At 48.8% G+C, this 21,913-nt stretch overlaps 2 protein-coding genes across 7 annotated transcripts in view; one reads left to right on the top strand and one right to left on the bottom strand.

Annotated features, from left to right (window-relative positions):
- SHMT1 (serine hydroxymethyltransferase 1) overlaps window positions 1-3,749 on the top strand; it is a 26,413-nt gene extending 22,664 nt beyond the window's left edge. For 4 of the 6 annotated variants that reach the window (XM_037019497.2, XM_017657810.3, XM_017657806.2 and 1 more), the window contains exons 10-12: window positions 1,580-1,696; window positions 2,259-2,387; window positions 2,733-3,749. In XM_037019497.2, coding sequence (XP_036875392.1) covers window positions 1,580-1,696; window positions 2,259-2,387; window positions 2,733-2,905 — 419 coding nt within the window. In that variant the 3' untranslated portion in view covers window positions 2,906-3,749. The remainder of the gene's footprint in view (window positions 1-1,579; window positions 1,697-2,258; window positions 2,388-2,732) is intronic. The other 2 variants (XM_017657808.2, XM_017657807.2) reach the window with 1 other exon arrangement.
- Window positions 3,565-21,913, bottom strand: SMCR8 (SMCR8-C9orf72 complex subunit). The gene is made up of 2 exons (XM_017657804.3): window positions 18,977-21,913; window positions 3,565-14,841 (listed from the first exon to the last, which is right to left on the bottom strand). Exons 1-2 carry the CDS (start codon window positions 21,343-21,345, stop codon window positions 14,388-14,390), a joined length of 2,823 nt encoding a protein of 940 aa, XP_017513293.2. The 5' UTR covers window positions 21,346-21,913; the 3' UTR covers window positions 3,565-14,387.

The raw sequence follows: 21,913 nt of genomic DNA, 5'->3' as shown, positions 1-21,913 counted from the left end.
GGTAGGACATTTTCTTCCAGGCAGCCTACTGTTCCCCCTAGGACAGGCAGCTTTATTTGCCCACTCACAAGGCCTCGTGTATGGGGTGGTTTGGGAGGTGGGTCCTGGTATCCTTGGACTCCCTGCCCACTGCCCTTTGGAGGGTTCACAGGCCCGGGATGAGGAGTTCCCCCACCACACCCCTAGACTTTGTGTTGGTGGGCAGAGCTGGGGCAAATCCACCTTCTCCCAAGTCCTGGGACACCTGCTTCCTGTGTCACTTCACTTCCTTTCTTTCCTCTCTCCTCCATCCTCCGCATCTGCCAGTAAGAAAGTCCTAGGATGTGAACTGGTCCCTTAGGCCTTTTTTTCAAACTTGTATGTGCACATGATCCTGCAGGCACCCCATTAAGGTTCTAACTCTGCAGGTCTGGATTGGTGTCTGGGTCCAACCAGCTCCCAGGTGACACTGGTCTGGGAACCACATTTGGCATCCAAGGAGTTAGGCCTCAGAGCAGTCCTGCACTGCCTGCAGCCCCCCAGGGAGGCTCGGGAGCGGAGCCTCTGCTTTGCTGGCCCACCCTCACCTAGTTCCCTCTGCTCCGCACCCACGATGCAGCAGCCGAAGCAGCTCACGAGGACACAGTGATCACAGTGGCCAGAGCTCGTGAGCACCTGCTTTGTGCCTGGCGGTGGCAAAGTGCTATATACAGTACCTTACTTAGACCTCACAACAGCCTTAGGAATTACTGGTCTGACTTTACAAATGGCATCTGGGGTTCCAAAGTGTCGAGCTGCCTAAAGCCATAGAGCCAGTAAGTCTGGGGGTGGGCTGTGACTTAAGCTCTGGGCTGTGGGGTCCACAGCTAAGTGTTGGGTTTTGTCCACAGCTAAGTGTTGAGTTACTTCACCCGCATCTTTGAAGTTGTTGCCCAAGTCAGGGACCCGGGATTAATGAGAGTTCAAAATGGGAAGATCAGGTGCTTGGAGACTCCTGGGTGGCTTTGGGCCAGTTCCAGAAAGTCCTTGTAGCCTTGATATTCTTATGACTTTGATAACACTGGCCAACCCCATGGGATTAGGGATAAAATGTGCCACAGGCCAGCAGTGTCTGACACCTGATGTGTGCTTGGCAAATGGAGTAGTTACCCAACCTCTACTGTAGATTGAACCACCTGCTACTCTGGTGCTGCCTTAGAGGGAGCCTTGGAGGTGGACTTCAATGACATGTGGGAGATTGCCAAGTGGTTTTTTTCAAGAAAACAAGCCACAAATGGCACTGATCAAGTGGACAAGCTTCCAGGTCTTGCTCCAGTACCTGCCATGTTGGGCCATGGCAGCCTCTGGCTGCTGCCCCACAGCCTCACAGCCCTCCTCTCCACCACTGCATCCCATTTAAACTATTCTGTGCCTTCTTTCAGACTCCTAGGCTCTGGGGCATCTTTTCCCTAGGTGATTAAAAGCCTTCCGGACAAGGAGTGTGCACCTTCCTTATCCCATTTGCTGTAGCCTCCATCCCCACCCTCGTTTCTTAGGAGGTGATTCCTTCACTGGACAGGAATCGGCCTTCTGCATTCCTACCTGTCCAACTTGTTTCCAGGTGGTTCTGACAACCATTTAATCCTCGTGGATCTCCGATCCAAAGGCACTGATGGTGGCAGAGCTGAGAAGGTGCTAGAAGCCTGTTCTATTGCCTGCAACAAGAACACCTGCCCAGGTGAGTCTCCTCCCTGGTCTTCTCTTCCATACCTCCCCCATTTGCATCTCTTCTGGCCAAAGTTAGAGCTAATGGTAATTTGATTCTGGAGATAGCTATTAAGTGATTTGGGGGGACAGACAGACCACGTGGGAGGGGAGCAAAACCCTGGCTCTCTCCCACCTGCTCCTTGTGATGCAGCTGCAACCCCACCAGGGACAGGGATAGGCAGAGGGGAAGTGAGTGCTCTGAGGTGCTAAGGCTAAGGATGAGGGAAGCGGGCCTCTGGAAAACAGGCTAGATTTCTCAGCGGGTTGTAAATGTAACCTGGGCAACGCATCTCTTCCCCAACAGATGCTAGCCCCACTTTTGGGAGTGGGCCCATCACAGAAGGCAACTTTCTCAGCATTTAAAATAGAGCCCCCAAAGGGGCAGCTGCCTCCTGTGTCTTTGCTCCACCTCTAGCATGGAACCTAGCTGTCAGGAGCTATATGGAACCACCGTCAGCAGGCCAGCTCTTTGCCCAAGTGCCCCTTTAACACGCACAGCAGTCAGCGCTGAGTGCAGTATGACCCCGAGACAGACCCTCTTTATCTTGAAGGTGACAGAAGTGCACTGCAGCCCAGTGGACTGCGTCTGGGGACCCCTGCACTGACATCCCGAGGACTTTTGGAAAAAGACTTCCAAAAAGTAGCCCAATTTGTTCACAGAGGTAAGGATAAAGGTGTGGATGTTTGCGGCATTGGACTATGTGCATGGAGCTTCCAACTGTGACTGACCACTGAGACCCAGTCACTGAAGGACACTTCTGTGTCGAGGCCAAGTGCTGGGGACAGGAGACAGCAAAATCACTTTAGCAAATCATCTGGTTTGAGAGGCTTATAAACGTGTCCTGTCCAAGGAGGGGTGCATTTGAGATCACTTCTGAGGTGAACATCAATACCAACAGCTGTCATGCCCCCAGCTGCTGGCGGCATTTTGGCAGCAGGGCCTCGGTGTGCCCGGAAGGCCGGCTGAGTGGCTAGCCCAGAGCCGACTCTCCTTTCTGTTGGCACAGGGATAGAACTGACTCTACAGATCCAGAACGACGTTGGTGTCAAGGCCACCCTGAAGGAGTTTAAGGAGAAAGTAGCAGGGGGTGAGAAGCACCAAGAGGCCATGAGGGCCCTCAGGGAGGAAGTGGAGAGCTTTGCATCTCTCTTCCCTCTGCCCGGCCTGCCTGACTTTTAGAAGGGCTGCCAGCTCACACCTGCCCCAGCACACCCACCCCAGGAGGGGAGCGCCGGACTGCCCAGGACCCAGTGCCCTTCTGAGGAGAGACAGAAGAGATGTCCCAAATGAGGTCTGACCTGGTCAGCTACATTGTGCTCCCTGAGGGAGTTTCTTTTTGGATTTTTCTCATATTCACAAATCAAAATTGTGTTAGTAATTCTTGAGTTATCGAGGAGTTAAATTTGATCCTCATTTTCTCACAGCTATATATGTAGTTATTTTTGGAAAATGAAATACCATTTAACCTTAATTCATTTAGACAGTGGTATAAGGCAAACTATTGGAAAGGTTCTAGTAAATTTACTCAGCCTTCTCAAAACTACTGGGCTTCCCGTCTCACTGCCTATTCTAGGTATTTTGTTACCAAAGGGATGCCAAAGAACTGAATTATGCCCATTGCAGCTGGAAAGGGAATTATCCTGAAGCTTCTGCTATGTGTCTTCAATCAGAATTGTAAGTTAGACAAGTCTATACAAGGCAGCACCAAGGATGTGGGAGGGTCCCCCTCGGCTCCAGCCTTGGGTGGCGGGAGAGCCTCGGCAGCTCAGTCCCGTCCCACAGGGGCTCTCCTGCCCTACGTGACAGACCCAGCTCCCTCCTGGAATCAGGAAACCAAATTTCCCCTTCCCAAAGAAATTTTATTTTTCACAAAGCTGAAGTGCAAAACATAGGTGACCATTTTTAATAAGCACAAATTTTTAACCACAGAATGTCTACAAGAATTAGAGCTTTAAAAAATACAACCAATTTTTATATTTCAAAAATATCCAAACTCAAATAAATTAATTTCTTAAAAAGTGTACTTCATACTATTTGTCTGGCATTTTCTCTGGTTAAACCCCAGTGCAGCTGCCTCTAGGAGCTGCTGTCACGCACATGTCCACCGTTCTCTCGTGTCAGCCATTGTAACAATGACCGCAGCTCATGTGGTGGTAGGACTCACATTCACACACAGGGACAGAGGAACATGCAGTAACAAAACAGCTTTCCAAAAGATAACTAACATGAATTCCTCAGACTGTACCTTTCACTGCAACCTTAAAGGTAGCATTTATTTAACCCGATCAGCCAGTGTTAGCCATACTGGGCTCCTACCTGCAAGGTGCCCCTGGGATTGAACACCTGGTGGCATTTACTCCAGCAGGGGTGGGGTTTCCACCCCACTGCCTTCCATTTGGGAGCTATTCTGCCAAAAGTCTTACATTCAGGGGCTTGAATCCTCTCCAACTGAGGAAAAAGGAAAATCTCTAAGAGCCCTGTTTTAGCCTCCACTTAGGAGCTGAATAGTCACTCCCAGGAAGCCAGGGCCCCATACCAGCAGGTTAATTCACTGCCAGGTGCTCATTCCAGCCCCCTCTCCACCCCCACTTCCTCCCTATGGCCATAGCTAGACCTTAATAGACAGGGCCAGATTAAGTCAGTGATCTAAGGAGAGAAGGGCTCAAACCTTATCAGCTGAGACTGGCTGTGCTTCCAGCCAGCAGTAGGAATCTGGTGCTTTTTCCTGTTGGCAGCTGTTCATACCATATACCTTTGAAAGGTTCATTCCAGTTTTATCACTTTCTACCACAGTATTGGGCAAAGGCCAGAAAGCTGGCTGGTTTGCTTCTAGTACCAAGGCACTTTCTTCTGAACTTTCTAGGGAGACAGGAAGTAAAACCTGATTGCTGGCTTGAGGAATCAGTTCCTCTGAAGGCCATCCAAACCTGCCCAGCGGTGCATCCCCCACCAGCTGAGCAGACTCATGGGCAGCTGGCCTGCCATGCAGCATCAGGCCTGGGTGTGGGGCATGCAGCCAGCCCTGGCACAAGTTGGTGGGCAGTTTGCATGCAAGATCACCAAGACCACTCCTAGCTTCCAGAAACACGTCACTGAAGTGCAGTGACCCTGGTGCTTGGGGTAGAATGTACTGGCCTTCTTAGGCCAGTAGATTTGGGATTTGAAATGGGATTTACTGTTTGTTTGGGATTGAAATCTACTATACTTTGAATGTAGCAACAAGGAAGTTAAAAGGTAGATGGAAAATGACAGGTGAGCTATTACGGTTCACTTCCAAATTCTGGTACAATGTGTAACTGCAGCCATTGCAGAAAATTATGGCAAAGTCCCAACTTCTAAACCCAAAGACCCCACTGGAGGAGCACAGTCCCTAGGGGAACGGTGAGGCAGTGGACAGCACACTGACCAGAGCGCCTGAAGCACTATGAAGCCTTTGCTCATGTCTAAGCAGGGCTTCCGGAAGTCACCACTGTGTAACTGCCAGTCTGCTCAGGTTTCCTAGCCCAACCGCTTTAAGGGGCTGGGGGTGATAGAGAAAACCTCAGGTGTTTTACTGCCCGGCCTCCAAAGTGATGGGCCTTAAAAAGTAATAAGGGGCACTGACACCTCTATTTTCTGGAAAGTGTTTTTAAAAATGTTTTATTGACCAGGCGGAGAAAGACAAGTATCAAATGATTTCACTCATCTGTGGAATGTAAGAACAAAGAAAAAACAGCAGCAGACTCACAGAACCCAAGAATGGACTAACAGTTACCAAAGGGAAAGGGACCGGGGAGGACGGGTGGGAAGGTAGGGAGAAGGGGGGAGAAGAAAGGGGGCATTAAGATTAACATGCATTATGCGGGGGGCATGGGGAAGGCTGTTTAGCACGGAGAGGACAGGTAGTGATTCTACAGCATCTTACTACGCTGATGGACAGTGACTGCAATGGGGTACGTGGGGGGAACTTGGTGATGGGGGGAGTCTAGTAAACATAATGTTCCTCATGTAATTGTAGATTGATGATACCAAAAAAAATGGTTTATTGAAGCTTATTGACTTATTACTAGAGAAAAACCTAAAATGAAAACTCTTGAAGAGATTTGCCTCACTGAAGAGGGCTCCCCACCATTAAGATTTACAGACATGACTTCTCATAGGTTCCCACTCTCCAAAGGGGTAGGGGGTGGGGGGCAGCCTCTCAGGCTCAGCAACTGGCTCTGCCCGGAGTGGCTCAGTCCTAGTACCACTGTAGGATCCCTTTGAAAAGAAACATACTTGGCATCAAGCAGTCCTTTAAAATTGCCACACTGAAAAGTCAGATTTTAACCAAAATTTAAGTCCTGGAGTTTAACCACTAGTTCAGTGAAGCCAACTTTACTTCTTCATGAAGAATTGACTCAAGTGACACACTCCCCATTGCCCTTCCTGTGATGGGCCCCGTGGGACAGCTGTTCTGCTCACCCCCTCCTGGTCTCTGGCTGGGAGGCCAGAGGCCCTGAGCTGTCACCCCTGAGGCAGAGCTTCTGAGCAAACAACCTCCCCAGGACTGCCTACTTCTGACAATGGTAAGGCGTGGCTTTGGCTTCCAGAAGTCCAAGGGTGACTGACCTGCCCTAATCAGTGTTAACACAGGTTGGTGTGGAACAGGAACAGGAATAGCAGCACTGTGCCAGAATCACGCATCCCTGTCCCTGGGACCCCATAGACCTTTCCTCCCTTGGAGATCAAATGTCCTAAGGTCATGTTCCTGGAGGCATAAGTAGAGAGCAGTTAGCCAGCCACTAGAGTTAGAAACTAGAGTTAGAACACAAGCAGCATCTTGAACATGAGGGAGGCGAGCCAACAGAAGAAACAGGCTTCCGTGCAGCCCTCCCCACATGCAGAGACACACTTCACATTTAAAACTGGCCGAGACATCCTGGTTACTCTTCTGTGTGTCAACACGTCCAGCAGGCACAGGTGCAAAGGAAACCCATGAGTGCAGGCACCATCCATCACAAAAGGCTACCCATCACAGCCTCAGAAGCAAAGTCATACCTCTTGATGCAAATGGGGACTCTGGCCAGACAACAATTGCTAGAGGCCAACATGCCATATCCTTGTGCAGAGGACCTGCCCAAGGGAGGGACCACAGGAGTGGTCACAAACCCTCCTAGGTCAGCAGGGCTTTCTGCCTCCCATGCCTGACCTCAAAGGTGTGCCACAAAGCTGATGGGTAGACCAGGTCTCAACAGCATGACCCCAACTACATGGAACATGGTGCCGATAGGTGCACATACATGTGTGCTTAGGAGCAACCACTTCTTGCTTGCTTGGGTCTGTTTTATCACAATTTTCCTGGAACAAAATTAAAATCAGTAATACTAAGTCATCTTACTTAGGGGAAAGAACAGCCATAACAAAAATACATTAAAAATCTTCAAGGTTGCAAAATAGAGGGAGGATTAAGGATGGCGGCATGAGAGGAGAGACAAAAGATCCTCCTAAAACTGTATACAATTAGAAAATATAGTTGGTGCAACTAATCCTGAGAAAGCAACAGGAAAGAGGACGGAGTCAGACTGCACACACCTGCAGAAAAGAGCAGACCTCACCGAACGGGGTAACGTACCAGAGCTGTGGCTCCGCAGGACCCGAGCCCCTCCCCCACCTCAGTTCACCGGCGGGAGGAAGAGAAATGGAGCAGGGAGGGAGTGGAGGCCTGGGACTGCTGAATACCTAGCTCTGGAGATCTGCTCTGGGAACACAAACCTACATTTCATGGTGCTTTCATGATACATGATTACAGGACTAGAAAGCTAATACATGCAGAATTCCTGGAGAGACTGAAATTCCAGCTGCTTGTGGAAAGCAGGGATCCATATCCGGCTGCTCTGGGACAAAAGGTTATACCTGTGTTCTCGACCCACTGGCTCAGGCAGTGGAGACAGGGACAGCAGCCAGGAAGCAGGAAACAGCTCTTTCCTCCCCTCAGGCACCAATACTGCTCCCCTGCTCCACCGAGGGGCTGAGCAGCTCCAAAGTAGAGCTTCTGGACACTAGAGGGTGCCATATGCAAATATGAAACGTCAAAGGAACCTGGTCCAGAGTAAAATTAATATAACTCCAGAGAAAGATTTAAATGACATGGACCTTATGACTCTTCCTGAAAGGGAGTTCAAAATAAAAATCATCAACATCCTAATGGAGGTACGGAAAGATATCCAAGAACTCAGGAATGAATGCTGGTTGGAGATCCAATCGTTGAAGAGCACAATGGAGGGTATTAAAAGCAGGCTGGATATGGTGGAGGAGAAAATAAATGAAATAGAAACTAGAGAAGAGGAATACAAAGAAGCTGAGGCACAGAGAGAAAAAAGGATCTCTAAGAATGAAAGAATATTGAGAGAACTGTGTGACCAATCTAAACGGAACAACATTCACATTACAGGGATACCAGAAGAAGGAGAGAGAGAGAAAGGGATAGAAAGTATCTTTGAGGAGGTAGTTGCTGAAAACTTCCCCAATCTGGGGAAGGAGATACTCTCTCAGCCATGGAGATCCACAGATCTCCCAACACAAGGGACCCAAGGAAGACAACACCAAGACATATAGTAATAAAACTGGCAAAGATCAAGGATAAGGACAGACTATTAAAAGCGCCAGAGAGAGAAATAATATCACATACAAAGGAAAACCCATCAGGCTAACATCAGATTTCCCAGCAGAAACCTTACAGGCCAGAAGGGAGTGGCATAATGTGTTTAATGCAATGAAGCAGAAGGGCCTGGAACCAAGATTACTTTATCCGGCGAGATTATCATTTAAATTTGAAGGAGGGATTAAACAATTTCCAGATAAGCAAAAGCTCAGAGAATTTACCTCCCACAAACCATCTCTACAGTCTATTTTGCAGGGACTGGTATAGATGGAAGTGTTCCTAAGGTTTAATAGCTGTCACCAGAGGAAATAAAACCACAGTAAAGAAAGTAGAACAGCTAATTACTAAGCAAATGCAAAATTAAATTAACTATCCCCAAAGTCAATAAAGGGATAGACGAAGAATACAGTATGATACCTAATATATAAAGAGTGGAGGAGGAAGAAAAAGGAGAAAAAGAAAAGAACCTTTAGATTGTGTTTGTAACAGCATATTAACTGAGTTAAGTTAGACTCTTAGATAGTAAGGAAATTAACCTTCAACGGTTGGAAACCACGAATCGAAAGCCTGCAATGGCAATAAGTACATACCTATCGATAATCACCCTAAATGTAAATGGACTGAATGTACCAATCAAAAGACACAGAGTCACTGAATGAATTAAAAAGCACAACCCATCTATATGCTGCCTACAAGACACTCACTTTAGACCCAAAGACATACACAGACTAAAAGTGAAGGGATGGAAAAATATATTTCATGCAACTAACAGAGAGAAAAAAGAAGGAGTTGCAGTACTTGTATCAGACAAAATAGATTTCAAATCACAGAAAGTAACAAGAGACAAAGAAGGACATTACATAATGATAAAGGAGTCAATCCAACAAGAGGATATAACCATTATAAATATCTATGCTCCCAACACAGGAGCACCCACATATGTGAAACAAATACTATCAGAATTAAAGCAGGAAATAGAATGCAATGCATTCATTCTAGGAGACTTCAACACTCCACTCACTCCAAAGGACAGATCAACCAGACAGAAGATAAGTAAGGAGACAGAGGCACTGAACAACACAATAGAACAGATGGACCTAATGGACATCTACAGAACTTTCCACCCAAAAGCAACAGAATACACATTCTCAAGAATAGATCATATACTAGGCCACAAAAAGAGCCTCAGTAAATTCAAAAAGATTGAAATTGTACCAACCAGTTTCTCAGATCACAAAGGTATGAAACTAGAAATAAATTAAGCAAAGAAAATGAAAAATCCCACAAACACAAGGCTTCACAACATGCTCCTAAATTACCAATGGATCAATGACCAAATAAAAACAGAGATCAAGCAATAAATGAAGACAAATGAAAACAATAATTCAACACCACAAAATCTGTGGGATACAGCAAAGGCTGTGCTAAGAGGAAAGTATATTGCAATACAGGCTGACCTCAAGAAAGAAGAACAATCCCATATGCGCAGTCTAAACTCACAATTAATGAAACTAGAAAAAGAACAACAAACAAGGCCCAAAGTCAGTAGAAAGAAGGGACATAATAAAGATTAGGGCAGAAATAAATAAAATAGAGAATAAAACAATAGAAAGAATCAATGAAAGTAAGAGCTGGTTCTTCGAGAAAATAAACAAAATAGATAAACCCCTAGCCAGACTTATCAAGAAAAAAAGAGAGTCTACACAAATAAACAGAATCAGAAATGAGAAAGGAAAAATCACTAAGGACACCATAGAAACACAAAGAATTCTTAGAGAATACTATGAAAAATTATATGCTAACAGACTGGATAACCTAGAAGAAATGGACAACTTTCTAGAAAAATACAACCTTCCAAAGGTGACCAAGGAAGAAACAGAAAATCTGAATAGACCAATTACCAGCAACGAAATTGAACTGGTAATTAAAAATCTACCTAAGAACAAAATGCCTGGACCAGATGGCTTCACCACTGAATTTTATCAAACATTTAGTGAAGACCTAATACCCATTCTCCTTAAAGTTTTCCAAAAAATAGAAGAGGAGGGAATACTTCCAAACTAATTCTATGAGGCCAGCATCACTCTAATACCAAAACCAGGCAAAGACACCACAAAAAAAGAAAATTACAGACCAATATCCTTGATGAACATAGATGCAAAAATACTCAACAAAATATTAGCAAACTGAATTCAAAAATACATCAAAAAGATCATCCATCATGATCAAGTAGGATTTATTCCAGGGATGCAAGGATGGTACAACATTCAAAAATCCATCAACATCATCCACCACATCAACAAAAAGGACAAAACCAACATGATCATCTCCATAGATGCTGAAAAAGCATTTGACAAAATTCAACATCTGTTTATGATAAAAACTCTCAACAAAATGGGCATAGAGGGCAAGTACCTCAACATAATAAAGGCCATATATGACAAACCCACAGCCAACATTATACTTAACAGCAAGAAGTTGAAAGGTTTTCCTTTAAGATTGGGAACAAGACAAGGATGCCCACTCTTCCCACTTCTATTCAACATAGTACTGGAGGGCCTAGCCACAGCAATCAGACAACACAAAGAAATAAAAGGCATCCAGATTGGCAAGGAAGAAGTTAAACTGTCCCTGTTTGCAGATGACATGATATTGTACATAAAAAACCCTAAGGAATCCACTCCAAAACTACTAGATCTAATATCTGAATTCAGCAAAGGTGCAGGATACAAAATTAATACACAGAAATCTGTTGCTTTCCTATACACTAACAATGAACTAGCAGCGAGAGAAATCAGGAAAACAATTCCATTCACAATTGCATCAAAAAGAATAAAATACCTAGGAATAAACCTAACCAAGGAAGTGAAAGACCTATACTCTGAAAACTACAAGATACTCATGAGAGAAATTAAAGAAGATACCAATAAATGGAAACACATCCCATGCTCATGGATAGGAAGAATTAATGCTGTCAAAATTGCCATCCTGCCTAAAGCAATCTACAGATTCAATGCAATTCCTATTAAAATACCAACAGCATTCTTCAATGAACTAGAGAAAATCATTCTCAAATTCATATGGAACCACAAAAGACCTCGAACAGCCAAAGCAATCCTGAGAAGGAAGAATAAAGCAGGGGGAATTACGCTCCCCAACTTCAAGCTCTACAACAAAGCCACAGTAATCATGACAATTTGGTACTGGCACAAGAACAGACCCATAGACCAATGAAACAGACTAGAGAGCTCTGATATAAACCCAACCAGATATGGTCAATCAATACATGATAAAGGAGCCATGGACAAAGAATGGGGAAATGACAAATGACAGTCTCTTCAATAGCTGGTGTTGGCAAAACTGGACAGCTACATGCAAGAGAGTGAAACTGGATTATTGTTTAACCCCACACACAAAGGTAAACTCAAAATGGAGTAAAGACTTGAATTTAAGTCATGAAACCATAAAACTCTAGAAGACAACATAGGCAAACATCTCCTGAACATAAGCATGAGCAACTTCTTCCTGAACCCATCTCCTCGAGAAAGGGAAACAAAAGCAAAAATGAACTCATGGGACTACATCAAACTAAAAAGTTTTTGTACGGCAAAGGATATCATCAACAAAACAAAAAGGCATCCTACAGTATGGGAGAATATATTTGTAAATGACATATCCGACAAGGGTTTAACATCCAAAATATATAAAGAACTTACACCCCTCAACACCCAAAAAGCAAATAACCCGATTAACAAATGGGCAGAGGATATGAAGAGACAGTTCTCCAAAGAAGAAATTCAGATGGCCAACAGACACATGAAAAGATGCTCTACATCACTAATCATCAGGGAAATGCAAATTAAAACCACAATTAGGTATCATCTCACACCAGTAAGGATGGCTAGCATTGAAAAGACTAATAACAACAAATGTTGGCAAGGATGCGGAGAAAGGGGAACCCTCCTACACTGATGGTGGGAATGTAAGCTAGTTCAACCATTGTGGAAAGCAATATCGAGATTCCTCAAATAACTAGCAATAGAAATACCATTTGACCCTGGAATCCCACACCTTGGAATATACCCAAAGAATACAACTTCTCAGATTCAAAAAGACATATGCACCCCTATGTTTATCGCAGCACTTTTTACAATAGCCACGATATGGAAGCAACCTAAGTGTCCATCAGTAGATGAATGGATAAAGAAGATGTGGTACATATATACAATGGAATACTATCCAGCCATAAGAAAGAAAGAAATCCTACCATTTCTAGCAACATGGATGGAGCTGGAGGACATTATGCTCAGTGAAATAAGCCAGGTGGAGAAAGACAAATGCCAAATGATTGCCCTCATTTGTGGAGTATAACAATGAAGCAAAACTGAAGAAACAAAATAGCAGCAGACTCGGAGACTCCAAGAATGAACCATGGGTTATCAAAGGGGAGGGGTGTGGAAGGGAAGGTGGGGAGGGAGGGAGAAGGGGACTGAGGGGTATTATGCTTAGTACACATGGTGTGGGGTATCATGGGAAGAACAGTGTATCACAGAGAAGGCACATAGTGGATCTCTGGCAACTTGATGCACTGACAGACAGTGACTGCATTGGGGTATGGGTGGGGACTTGATAATATGGGTAAATGTAGTAACCACATTGTTTTTTATGTGAAACCTTCATAAGAGTGTATATCAATCATACCTTAATAAAAAAATTTTTTAAAAATCTTCAAGGTTGCAAGAAGCCCTCTATTTGCATGCCAGTTCCAAGTGTGGAAGGAGCCTCAGATCATAGTGGGTGAATGAGGGGTGCGGGAATGATGGATCCTCTCCTTACGTGAAGGGGGTACTCAGTGGGGGAGCATACTTGGGGAGACTCATGGAGGGAAAGGAACATTCTTAGGGGAACTAGGAGTGGGAGTTAGGTGAGGAGACGGGGTGGGAAGTGAGTGGTGGTGAGGTGTGCACATTCCAGGCTGCACAGCCTCTGAGGCAGCCACAGCAGGAGGCCTTCCTCCTCCCAGGAGGGACCCTCCCACACCCTATCACCAGCTGGGTGCCCACCCAGATGAGCCAACCCAACAGAGCTCAGATGCCCACAGACCTGCAAGAGGTAGCGAAGTGGTTGCAAAGGTTTGCCATGGTGAAGGATGGGGTATGACCTCTGCCGAGCTCCTGCATGTCTGCAGACCTTCCCCAGGAGGACAGAGCTGACGGGCTGGGCCCCACAGAGTCTGCTGGCACTTCACTTGCACAGTGGTGATGGCCTCGTGGCACCCTAGCCCTGCCCATCTCCCAGGCTCTCCACCTCTGAAAGCAGTTCTCACAACTGAAGACTAGTGATGACTTCAGTCACTCCTACTAACCAAGGAAGTGAGTCCCCAGACCCATCCAAGGGCAGGGACGCATGGCCAGGATGGGCTGCTTGCTCTCCCTGCAGCTGTGGGGCCCGGTGATCATATACTTTCCACTCCAGCCACAGCTGAGCTTCTTTCCCACCTTCTCACTCCTTCAGGGGCCCCTGGGGATGACAGGCCATAGAGGCCAAGGATGGGCCAGCTAGGGTCTGAATGGGGCAAAGGATGTTCTGTGGTACTGTTTTCCAACCAGTCACTCCAGTTAACAGGCTGCTTCTCTTGATTCTGCCACTCGAGTGCTTGGCAGAGCTGAATGTGGCCAGCATGCTCCCCCCAGCCAGACTTTACCCTCATGCCCCTCATCTCACCCATTGAGGAACTGGTGGTTTTCTTCTGCCCCGCTACCAGTCCTCAGGAAGCCAAGTGACCCACTCCCAACCCCAGGGCACTCCTCCCCAGGAAGCTAAGAGCCCTGTTACTGTCCTTACAGATGTCCTCAGTGAGAGCCAGGCCACCCCCCACCCAAATCCAGCTCACAAGTTGCCTGGAGCCACAGCTGCTACCTTGGTTTCCTTCCCACCGACAACATTAGAAGTCTGAACAGCTCAGAGGACTGCTGGTCATGCCAATCCCTCCCCTCCCTGTACCCTGAGTCAAAGGCCTTGGTCACAGTGGCTGGGACCTCAGATTTTGTACAAAAAGCTGGGCACATAGTCAAACCTGAGTGTGGGGTGGCTGGTTCCAGGAGACTCTTGCGTATAGTGCAGCTTCAACAGCTCAGCCAGGTACTGGACAACCTTAACATCTTCACTCACCAGACCCAGGCTCAGCTTCAGGAAGCTTGCCTGGCGGCTGGCAACCACTCTGTCTGTCTCCCTGTCATGGGCAGGTAGGTGCAGGTGGTGGCAGAAAGCGTAGAGGAAGGCCTTGGAGCAGAGCTGGGTGAGCATGCTCTGGACATGCAGGTAGTAGGTGCTGCCCCGCCTGATCTGCGTGCGGTGGTCTGCCAGCTGGGGCACGAGGGTGCCTCTGTAGAGGGGGCAGCGCAGGGTTTTGTTATCCAGATCCAGGACACTCACGTAGCGGCTGTAGCGGCCCAGGGCGTGGAGGGTGCCAGCACTGGCAGGGGACGCCACTCTGAAACACACAGGCCCAGGTCAGGAGGAAGGGCAAGGGAAAAGACTACAGAGGAAAAGCTTGGAGAGGGCCTTCCTGTTTTCAGGCCAACACTCACTGGCTATGTCTGGAAACCAAACATCATCATCATCTTCCAAGGGCTCCTCGCCATCCTCACCACCAAGTTCAAGTGCCCTGATGTGGCCCACAAGGCCCTGCATGACCTGTTACTTCCCGGGTGACTCCCCCTTGCAGCCATGCCAAGCTTTCGGGGAGGCCTCAAGGTCAGGGCCCTGTTTACCCAGCCTGGAATACTCTTGCCTCCCTATTGTACTTGGCTTATACATTCAAACCTTACCCAGCCATCTCCCATCTCCTCCTCTGCTCCTCTTTCTTGCCCTGTCTTCTTCCTCTTTCTTCCTCTGAGCCTCCCCTGTGAGACAGAGAGAACAGTTCCTACCTCATGGGGTCACTGCAGACCGATGGAGTTGTGCTTAGGGAGTGCCTGGCCCTCAGATCAGCCTAGCCCTGGCCAGTGTGGTGACTGGTCTCTCCTGCTTGACAGCAGCTTCTGCTGACCCAGAACTGTATCCGATTTGGCCTCCTGCCCCCACTGTCCAGTACCAGGCACACACATCAGAGGCAGGCAGGCAGGCAGGGTTTGTTCAGTGAGGAAAGGAGGATGGAGTGGTCAGTCTCAGTAAGTGGCTCTTTAAAACCCTTAATCCTCTTTCTCAGAAAGGCCAGGGCTGCCGTGCAGTCTGGCAAATGGCTGGCTGACTAGAGATTTCACAGACTGACATGTCTCTGGAATTTACGGCTTGTGTTACACTGAAGATGTTGTGTAAAAAGGACTGACAGTTACTTGGGACCAAGGTAACATCCTAACATTTTTTTCCTTCCTGGGCATGGTTATCTCTTTGTATAGTTAATAGCCAGTAACTGTGTATCTACTATTTACCAGGCAGTGATCTGGGGGCTATGCAGACAATAAATGAGCCTGGTCTGACTGGGAAGCAAAGACACATACAGCACACTGAGTGAAGGGTGGCATGGGCTCAGCACCCACAGAAGAAGCCCGGGGCCAGGAAGGTCCTGTAGGAGTGGCCTCCAAATTGGGCCTTGCCAGCAAAGTGGGCTCTGGGAGCTGCGGAAGGTATTCCAGACCACAGCAGGAGCAGGGTCAGTGGTGGGAAAGCAGAGAGCCAGCTTCACAGGCCTTGCATCCTGAGACCCAGGAGAGCAGTGGGCTCTGGACCGCATCCCAGGGAGGCCAGGCCACAGGCGGGCCAAGTGCCTCTTCGAGTTTGGGATGTCCCGGCCCTAAGGCTCTGCCCCAGCAGCATGGCCAGGCCTCACCCCATCTTCCTGCCTTCCACTCTCACTAAACGCCCTGGCCCAGGCCCAGCCCCACCCTGGGGCGGCCCTAACACCCGCTACAGCGGCACCACTCTTAGAAGATGCTGCTTCTTCTAACTCCTCCTCCTCATCAAAGTCTCTCGTCAGGAGGCCAGACAACATGGGAAGAGGCTCCAGGGCCTCACACTCTCCTATTAACCTTTCCTTCTGCTCCGCACAGTGGCCACCTGAAGGCCCGCTCGCGGATTTGTTTGACAAGCTCTGCTGGATGAATGAGGAGGTAATGAGTCCGCAACCACACAGCTAGTAATGCAGCACCGGGACCCGAGCTCACACTCCCACTGCCTCCCTAACTGCCAGAGACTGCAACTCCCGGCTTTCCACCTCAGGACACTTCTGTATCGTATCTTTGTATCTGCTCCTCACCTCCCAGGACAACTCAAGTGGAGCAAATCTAGTCTCCACTCCGTTTCTGGCCCCTCAGCTGACCCTCCAGTGTCTTGGGAACAAGGCCCTCATACCTCATGCCGGAGCAGGACCTTCTGGAGGTAATGTTCCCAGTTCCCAACACCTGTGTATGCTCAGGAGGTTTGAGGAGAGTAACAGGACAAGTAGTCAGGCGCTGTCCTATTTGGAATTCTTTGCAAAGGTCTCAAACGTCCCTTGCTCAGTTAGGATGGGCTTCTTCCCTCTCAGAGGGATGCTGAAAGGCTTTGAGGTCTGGCTGGTGAGGGCCACTCAGCCCCGCTACCCTGGCCTGCCTTCCTGAAGCCTCTCCACACCCCTGCCAGGGTACTGGAGGAGTGCTCACACTCAGGAACACACCAGGGGCAACAGGCCCTCCCGTATCTGCCCTCACACACAGGTCTGGTCAGCTATCTACAGGTGGAAACAGCCTCAGAGAGGTCAGGCTGACAGAGCGGAGACAGAGCTGGGCTGGACTGAGGTGCCTCCACAGAGGCCGTGCTCACCCAGCCACAGGATGCGCCATGGCTGACTCACCTTCTAGTCCTGGCACTGAGCAGCCCTCAATCAATATTCGGCAAATGATCAGTGATCCAACCCACTCATTTTCTCAGGGGGAACAAGCCTTGTGTGGAGGAGTGCCCTGCCCAGGTGCCCATTGTAATGAACAGTGGTAGGGCTGGCCCAGGCAGGGCTCAGACCACCTCACACACACCCCCACCCCCACTCCAGGGTGCCAAATCATTGCCCAGCTGCCAGTGCCCTTTCCTGCACCCAGACAGAAGCAATCAATCACGGCAGGCTTTCCAGCGCAGCACAGCCTGAGCCTTAGACTCCTTCTCAACACGGCATGCCAGTCAGGGGCCCAGGTGAGGGGCGCTGCCGTGAGATGAAGCCCTTCTGCCATTCCAGCACACTCTAAGGGATGCTAGGGGGAGCCTCGGGAGGGGCGACACCGTCCTGAGCCTGGTCCTGGGGAAGCCAACTCATCCCGATAGACAGATGTGTATATTAAGAGTCCCTACCTTTTGAGGTAAGCAAGTGAAAGGTCAAAGGTTGGGACAAGGGGAGTCAGAGAACAGATGTGTGCATGTGAGGGATACTCAGCTACCATTCTACTGAGACCAGTAGCAAAACACAATCCCTGACTGGCCCTTCCCTTCCCAGGACAGACTGGTTAAACTCTAGAGCAGGAGCGGCATCAGCAGAGGGACAGGAGGAGCAAAGCCTGCAAGGACACCTGGTGCAGTCATCCACCTCCCCAAGCCTCAACTCCTGCATCCCTAAGCAAGAGCTGGACTGGTGGGTTCCTCCAATACCTACAGAACAGGCCTCGTCTGGGTGTCTCAGGCATGTCACACCAAGTTCCACGTCCTCACTCTTCCTCCACACCGGCAATCCCACCCTCTGGGCCACTCAAGGCAAAGATCCTGGACCTTCTCCAGGTAGGTAGGTAGGTCTCTCTCACTTCCCAAGTGTGACTGTATTGCTCCCTCTGTGAACTTAGAATGCATGATGCTCCCACTGTTGGAACTCTCATGCCCTGTATGGCAGGTTCTGGTCACCTGTGTGCCTCCTCACCTGGACTAGGAATCCTTTCAGAGCAGTGGCCTTACTCAGATAACTCTAGATGGCGGCCCTGCACCTGCCAGTATGGCCAGTGAGTCAAGTCGTGAAGTGGAAGAGGACTTGCTTGAATCCCACTACCATGACCTCAGGAAAAGCCTACTGCAGTAAGGGTGAGAGGTCCAGGTGACTTCCCTAAGACCAAACACAACAGACTCGGGAGACAGAGGCCTTACTGCTATCAGGAACCTACAGAGAGGGAAAGTCAGAAAATTAGAACACAGTTGCTGAATGCAGAGTGGAAGAAACTCCTATTGCCCTTCCAATATGGTGTGCCAATCTCTCTTTAGTCATTTACACCACAGTATAAATTTCAGAATCAGCAAAGACCAGAGATCTAGAAATTCTCAAACTTTGCTGTACACCAGATAAATTCCATGTCTTAACCCAGACCAACTGAATTTTTAAGGGTGGCGCCCAGGAATCTGTGATTTGAAATTTTCTCAAATAATTCTTTACCCACCAGGTTGCAGACCATGGTTGGCAACCACTTAGAAACTGCAACCCCCTCAGGTGATCAACAAGAAACCAGAAGGTCAGAGAAAGGCAATGATTTGACAGAAGGAACAGTGAGTTGGTAGGCCCAGTCTGAAGCCAGGTCTCCTGATTCTGGGTCCACCACACCAACTTACTGACCTCACCCAGAGGGATGTACATTAGAAGCCTCATCTTGAACTGGACAGGGCCCTTCCCCACCACCAGTTACCTCTGCAGGCCAATAAGCTTCCACTTCTGAAAATCCATAATGTGCAAAGGGGAGGAGGCCCAGTGCTTCACGGGTTTGGCGTAACGGCTATAGTTGGGGACAAAGATGGAGAGCGCTGTCACGAGCTTCCTGACTATGGACTCGTCCTCCCCCAGGACCACGAGTGTCCTCCCGCTAAGCAGGGAGTAGATGGCTGGGTGGGCAAAGGGGTACTGGCGGATGAATTTTAAGGCATTCTGGCCAGCCCTCTTTTTATGTCTCTCGGAAGAGGGGCCAGCAGAATGAGCAGACAAGGGAGTCCTGTCCGAGCTGGTGGAGGCTACACTGCTTACATAGCTGGTGGTGTCTGAGCTGTTGTCCAGGCTGGTCTTACTGACATCTCGGTTGGCCAGCAGGTGGCTCGGGTCCAGTTTGTAAGCGTAAGCAGGGAAGCCTTCAGAACTATTGTCTCTGGAAGAAGGGTGGGTGCTTTCCACTGCAAACTCCACATGGAACCCCTGGTCCTTCTGCCTGTAGCGCTGTGGAGGGATGCTCACCACTCCATCCTCATCAAAGAACGTGTGGGCTGGAATGGAGAGTGGCACCTGCAGACTGTCACTCTCCTTCCCAATGCAGCAGGAGGAGTCTGTTTGGGGTGGGGTATTTTCTAAGCTGCCCTCCTCCATTTCACCCAGCTCCAGTGGACTGATGCTTGCCTGGAAGTGAATGGCTCCCTCACTATCATCTGCATATGATTCTTCTTCATTAATGGCAGTTGGGTAGCTGGCCTTAAAGTCATCAGGGATGAGGGCCTCAGAGGGACAGGTGCTGAGGACTTCAATACTGTCCTCACTGATTGTCCTGTGGCTGACAGCTTTGCTCCGGACCACCTGGGGGCTCAATGGCATGGTAAGACTGGCCTGGCTGTAAGACTTGGATAGCACAGAGGTGGACTTCTCTGTGCCTAAAACTTCTATGCTTTCACCACTGCTAATACTCCCTTTCATATCCATATCCAGGTAGTCCAAGTTTTCCTGGGGGTCAAAACTGCTCAATTCTGTCACCTCTACTTCCTTGCACTCCTCATCTCCAAGTTCCTGCTCCATCTTGATTACCACAGACTCTACACTGGACTTGTAAGAGCCAAAGCTGATTAACACTTGAGGAATCGGACATTGTTCCAGAGACCTGGATGGTGGCCTGCCTTGACTGGGCTTAGTAGGTATGCTCTCTTGTTTTTCTACCACCCTGTCATCAACCTCCACAAAGTCTTCAAAGAGGAAGTTTGTTATGTACTGTTGCTTTAGGAGTGCTCTGTCAATCTGGCTGGTAAGGAGGTAGCACAGATCTCCTCTGAACATGTGCTCAATGTGGCTGAGCTGAGCCAGGGTCTGGGTGAAACACTCAGTGTCACAGAGCTCTTCCAGGGTTTTCAATTTCTTGTCAAAACACTTGGCAGACTTTGCTTTAATGAGTTTTGGGGTGTAGGCAGGTCTGCAGGTGTAAAGGTCAGTGTCAGCACATTCATCAGGGTTAGAAGTACTGGCTGCCTGGTCAGCCTGATCCTGGGTGGGCTCCATCTCCCCAGAACACAAATTAGACCCTTTCAGCTTCCTGTGAGGGTATGAACGGATCTGCTTCAGGAGATCTTGATGTTCAATGATGGATTTCTCTACGCTAGCAAGTTCGTTGGCTTTCTCAATTGCCTGAGAAGAGTAAAAGCCTTTGTCATTGGCTTTCTTCTGGATCTCAGTTTCAGTGTGCAGCACTGTCCTGGTGTAATCCAAGTCTTTTAGTTTTTTTTCAAGTTCTCCAGCAAATGCCTTCCTGTTGCCTGTCTTCAAGCACTCAGAAGCTTTAGAAAATTCAGCTGAAAGCTCCTGGAACTGCTGCATGATTTTGTGCTGGTCGGCGGAGATATAAGCCATGCAAAAGGGCCTCACGAAGCCACGGGCCTCCAGGTCATACAGGGTAAGGTGGTGCACGTACGCAAAGGCTCCCTCCTTCGAGTCTCCCAGTACCACCTTAGAATCCTCCACGAAGTTCAGCTTCGGGTAGGCAGAACCAGGGGGATGGCCCACGAAGGAGGCCTGGTAATCCACAGACATGATCCGCAAGGAGAAGTAATTGAGATCAAAGGTACCAAAAACTTTGGCATCATTGGGGATGGTCAGCAATGGCTGCGGGCCCACCTGCTCGGAGAACTCAGAAATAAGGATGAAGTCCCGGGAGAACTTGGCCCCGGACAGTTTGGACCATGGGTTGGCCCCTTGGCTGGCGAAGGGTAAGAGAGGTACCGAGTATTCCTCGGGCAGGGCCGGCTCATTGTAAGGCTCCTCCTCGTACTCCTCCTCTTTAGTGAAAGCCACCACGTCAGGGGCGCTGATCATATTTCCAGATATATGAAGAGAACATTGAGAGGAAGTGGGAAAAAACGCGTGGAAGCTGGCCTCTGGAGGATGAAGCAAAGTCCGTGCTATCTTCTTTGCGCCGTCAAACGTAGAATACTTTTAATACACCCGTGGAACTCCCACAGCCCCCTCAGAGGTGTGAGGTGTAGCTCCTCCAGGGCCCCCGGAAGCCTCATGTACTCCGCAGGTGCATAAGACCTGGGAGGCAGGTTGTCCTGCTCCTCCTCCTCGGGTGAGCGCGGCCGGCGCAGGGGGCCTGCAGCGAGGTCACCGGCACTTCCCCGGAACCCAATGCGACAGCAACAGCCCCAGCCCTGAACCGGTACCTAACGCAAGGATACGGCCCACCGCCGGGACCAGACGCGCGCTGCCGCCCCCAGGCCTGAGAGCAGAAACCGTCGTGGCTCTTCGGACGCCACACGCAGACCAAGCTACCGCGGTGCCGCCATTTTGGAATCACATGACTCGTGGGGCTGGCGCCCCGCGACCCGGAAGCGTTCGCATAGCCCTCGGAGCATGATTGAGCGAGCGAGAGGCTTGAAGAGGA

This window comes from Manis javanica, chromosome 4 (assembly GCF_040802235.1).
Source record: "Manis javanica isolate MJ-LG chromosome 4, MJ_LKY, whole genome shotgun sequence".
NCBI lineage: Eukaryota > Metazoa > Chordata > Mammalia > Pholidota > Manidae > Manis > Manis javanica.
Note: the sequence above shows the minus strand (reverse complement) of the source record. Positions and strands in the feature narration are given on the sequence as shown.

Coding starts and splice junctions, on each gene's coding strand:
- SMCR8 (XM_017657804.3), bottom strand. CDS start 21,345: ATGATCAGCGCCCCTGACGTGGTGGCTTTCACTAAAGAGGAGGAGTAC. Junction 14,842..18,976: donor AAGCTTATTGGCCTGCAGAG/GTAACTGGTGGT, acceptor TGTGTGTTTCAG/AGTGGCGTCCCCTGCCAGTG.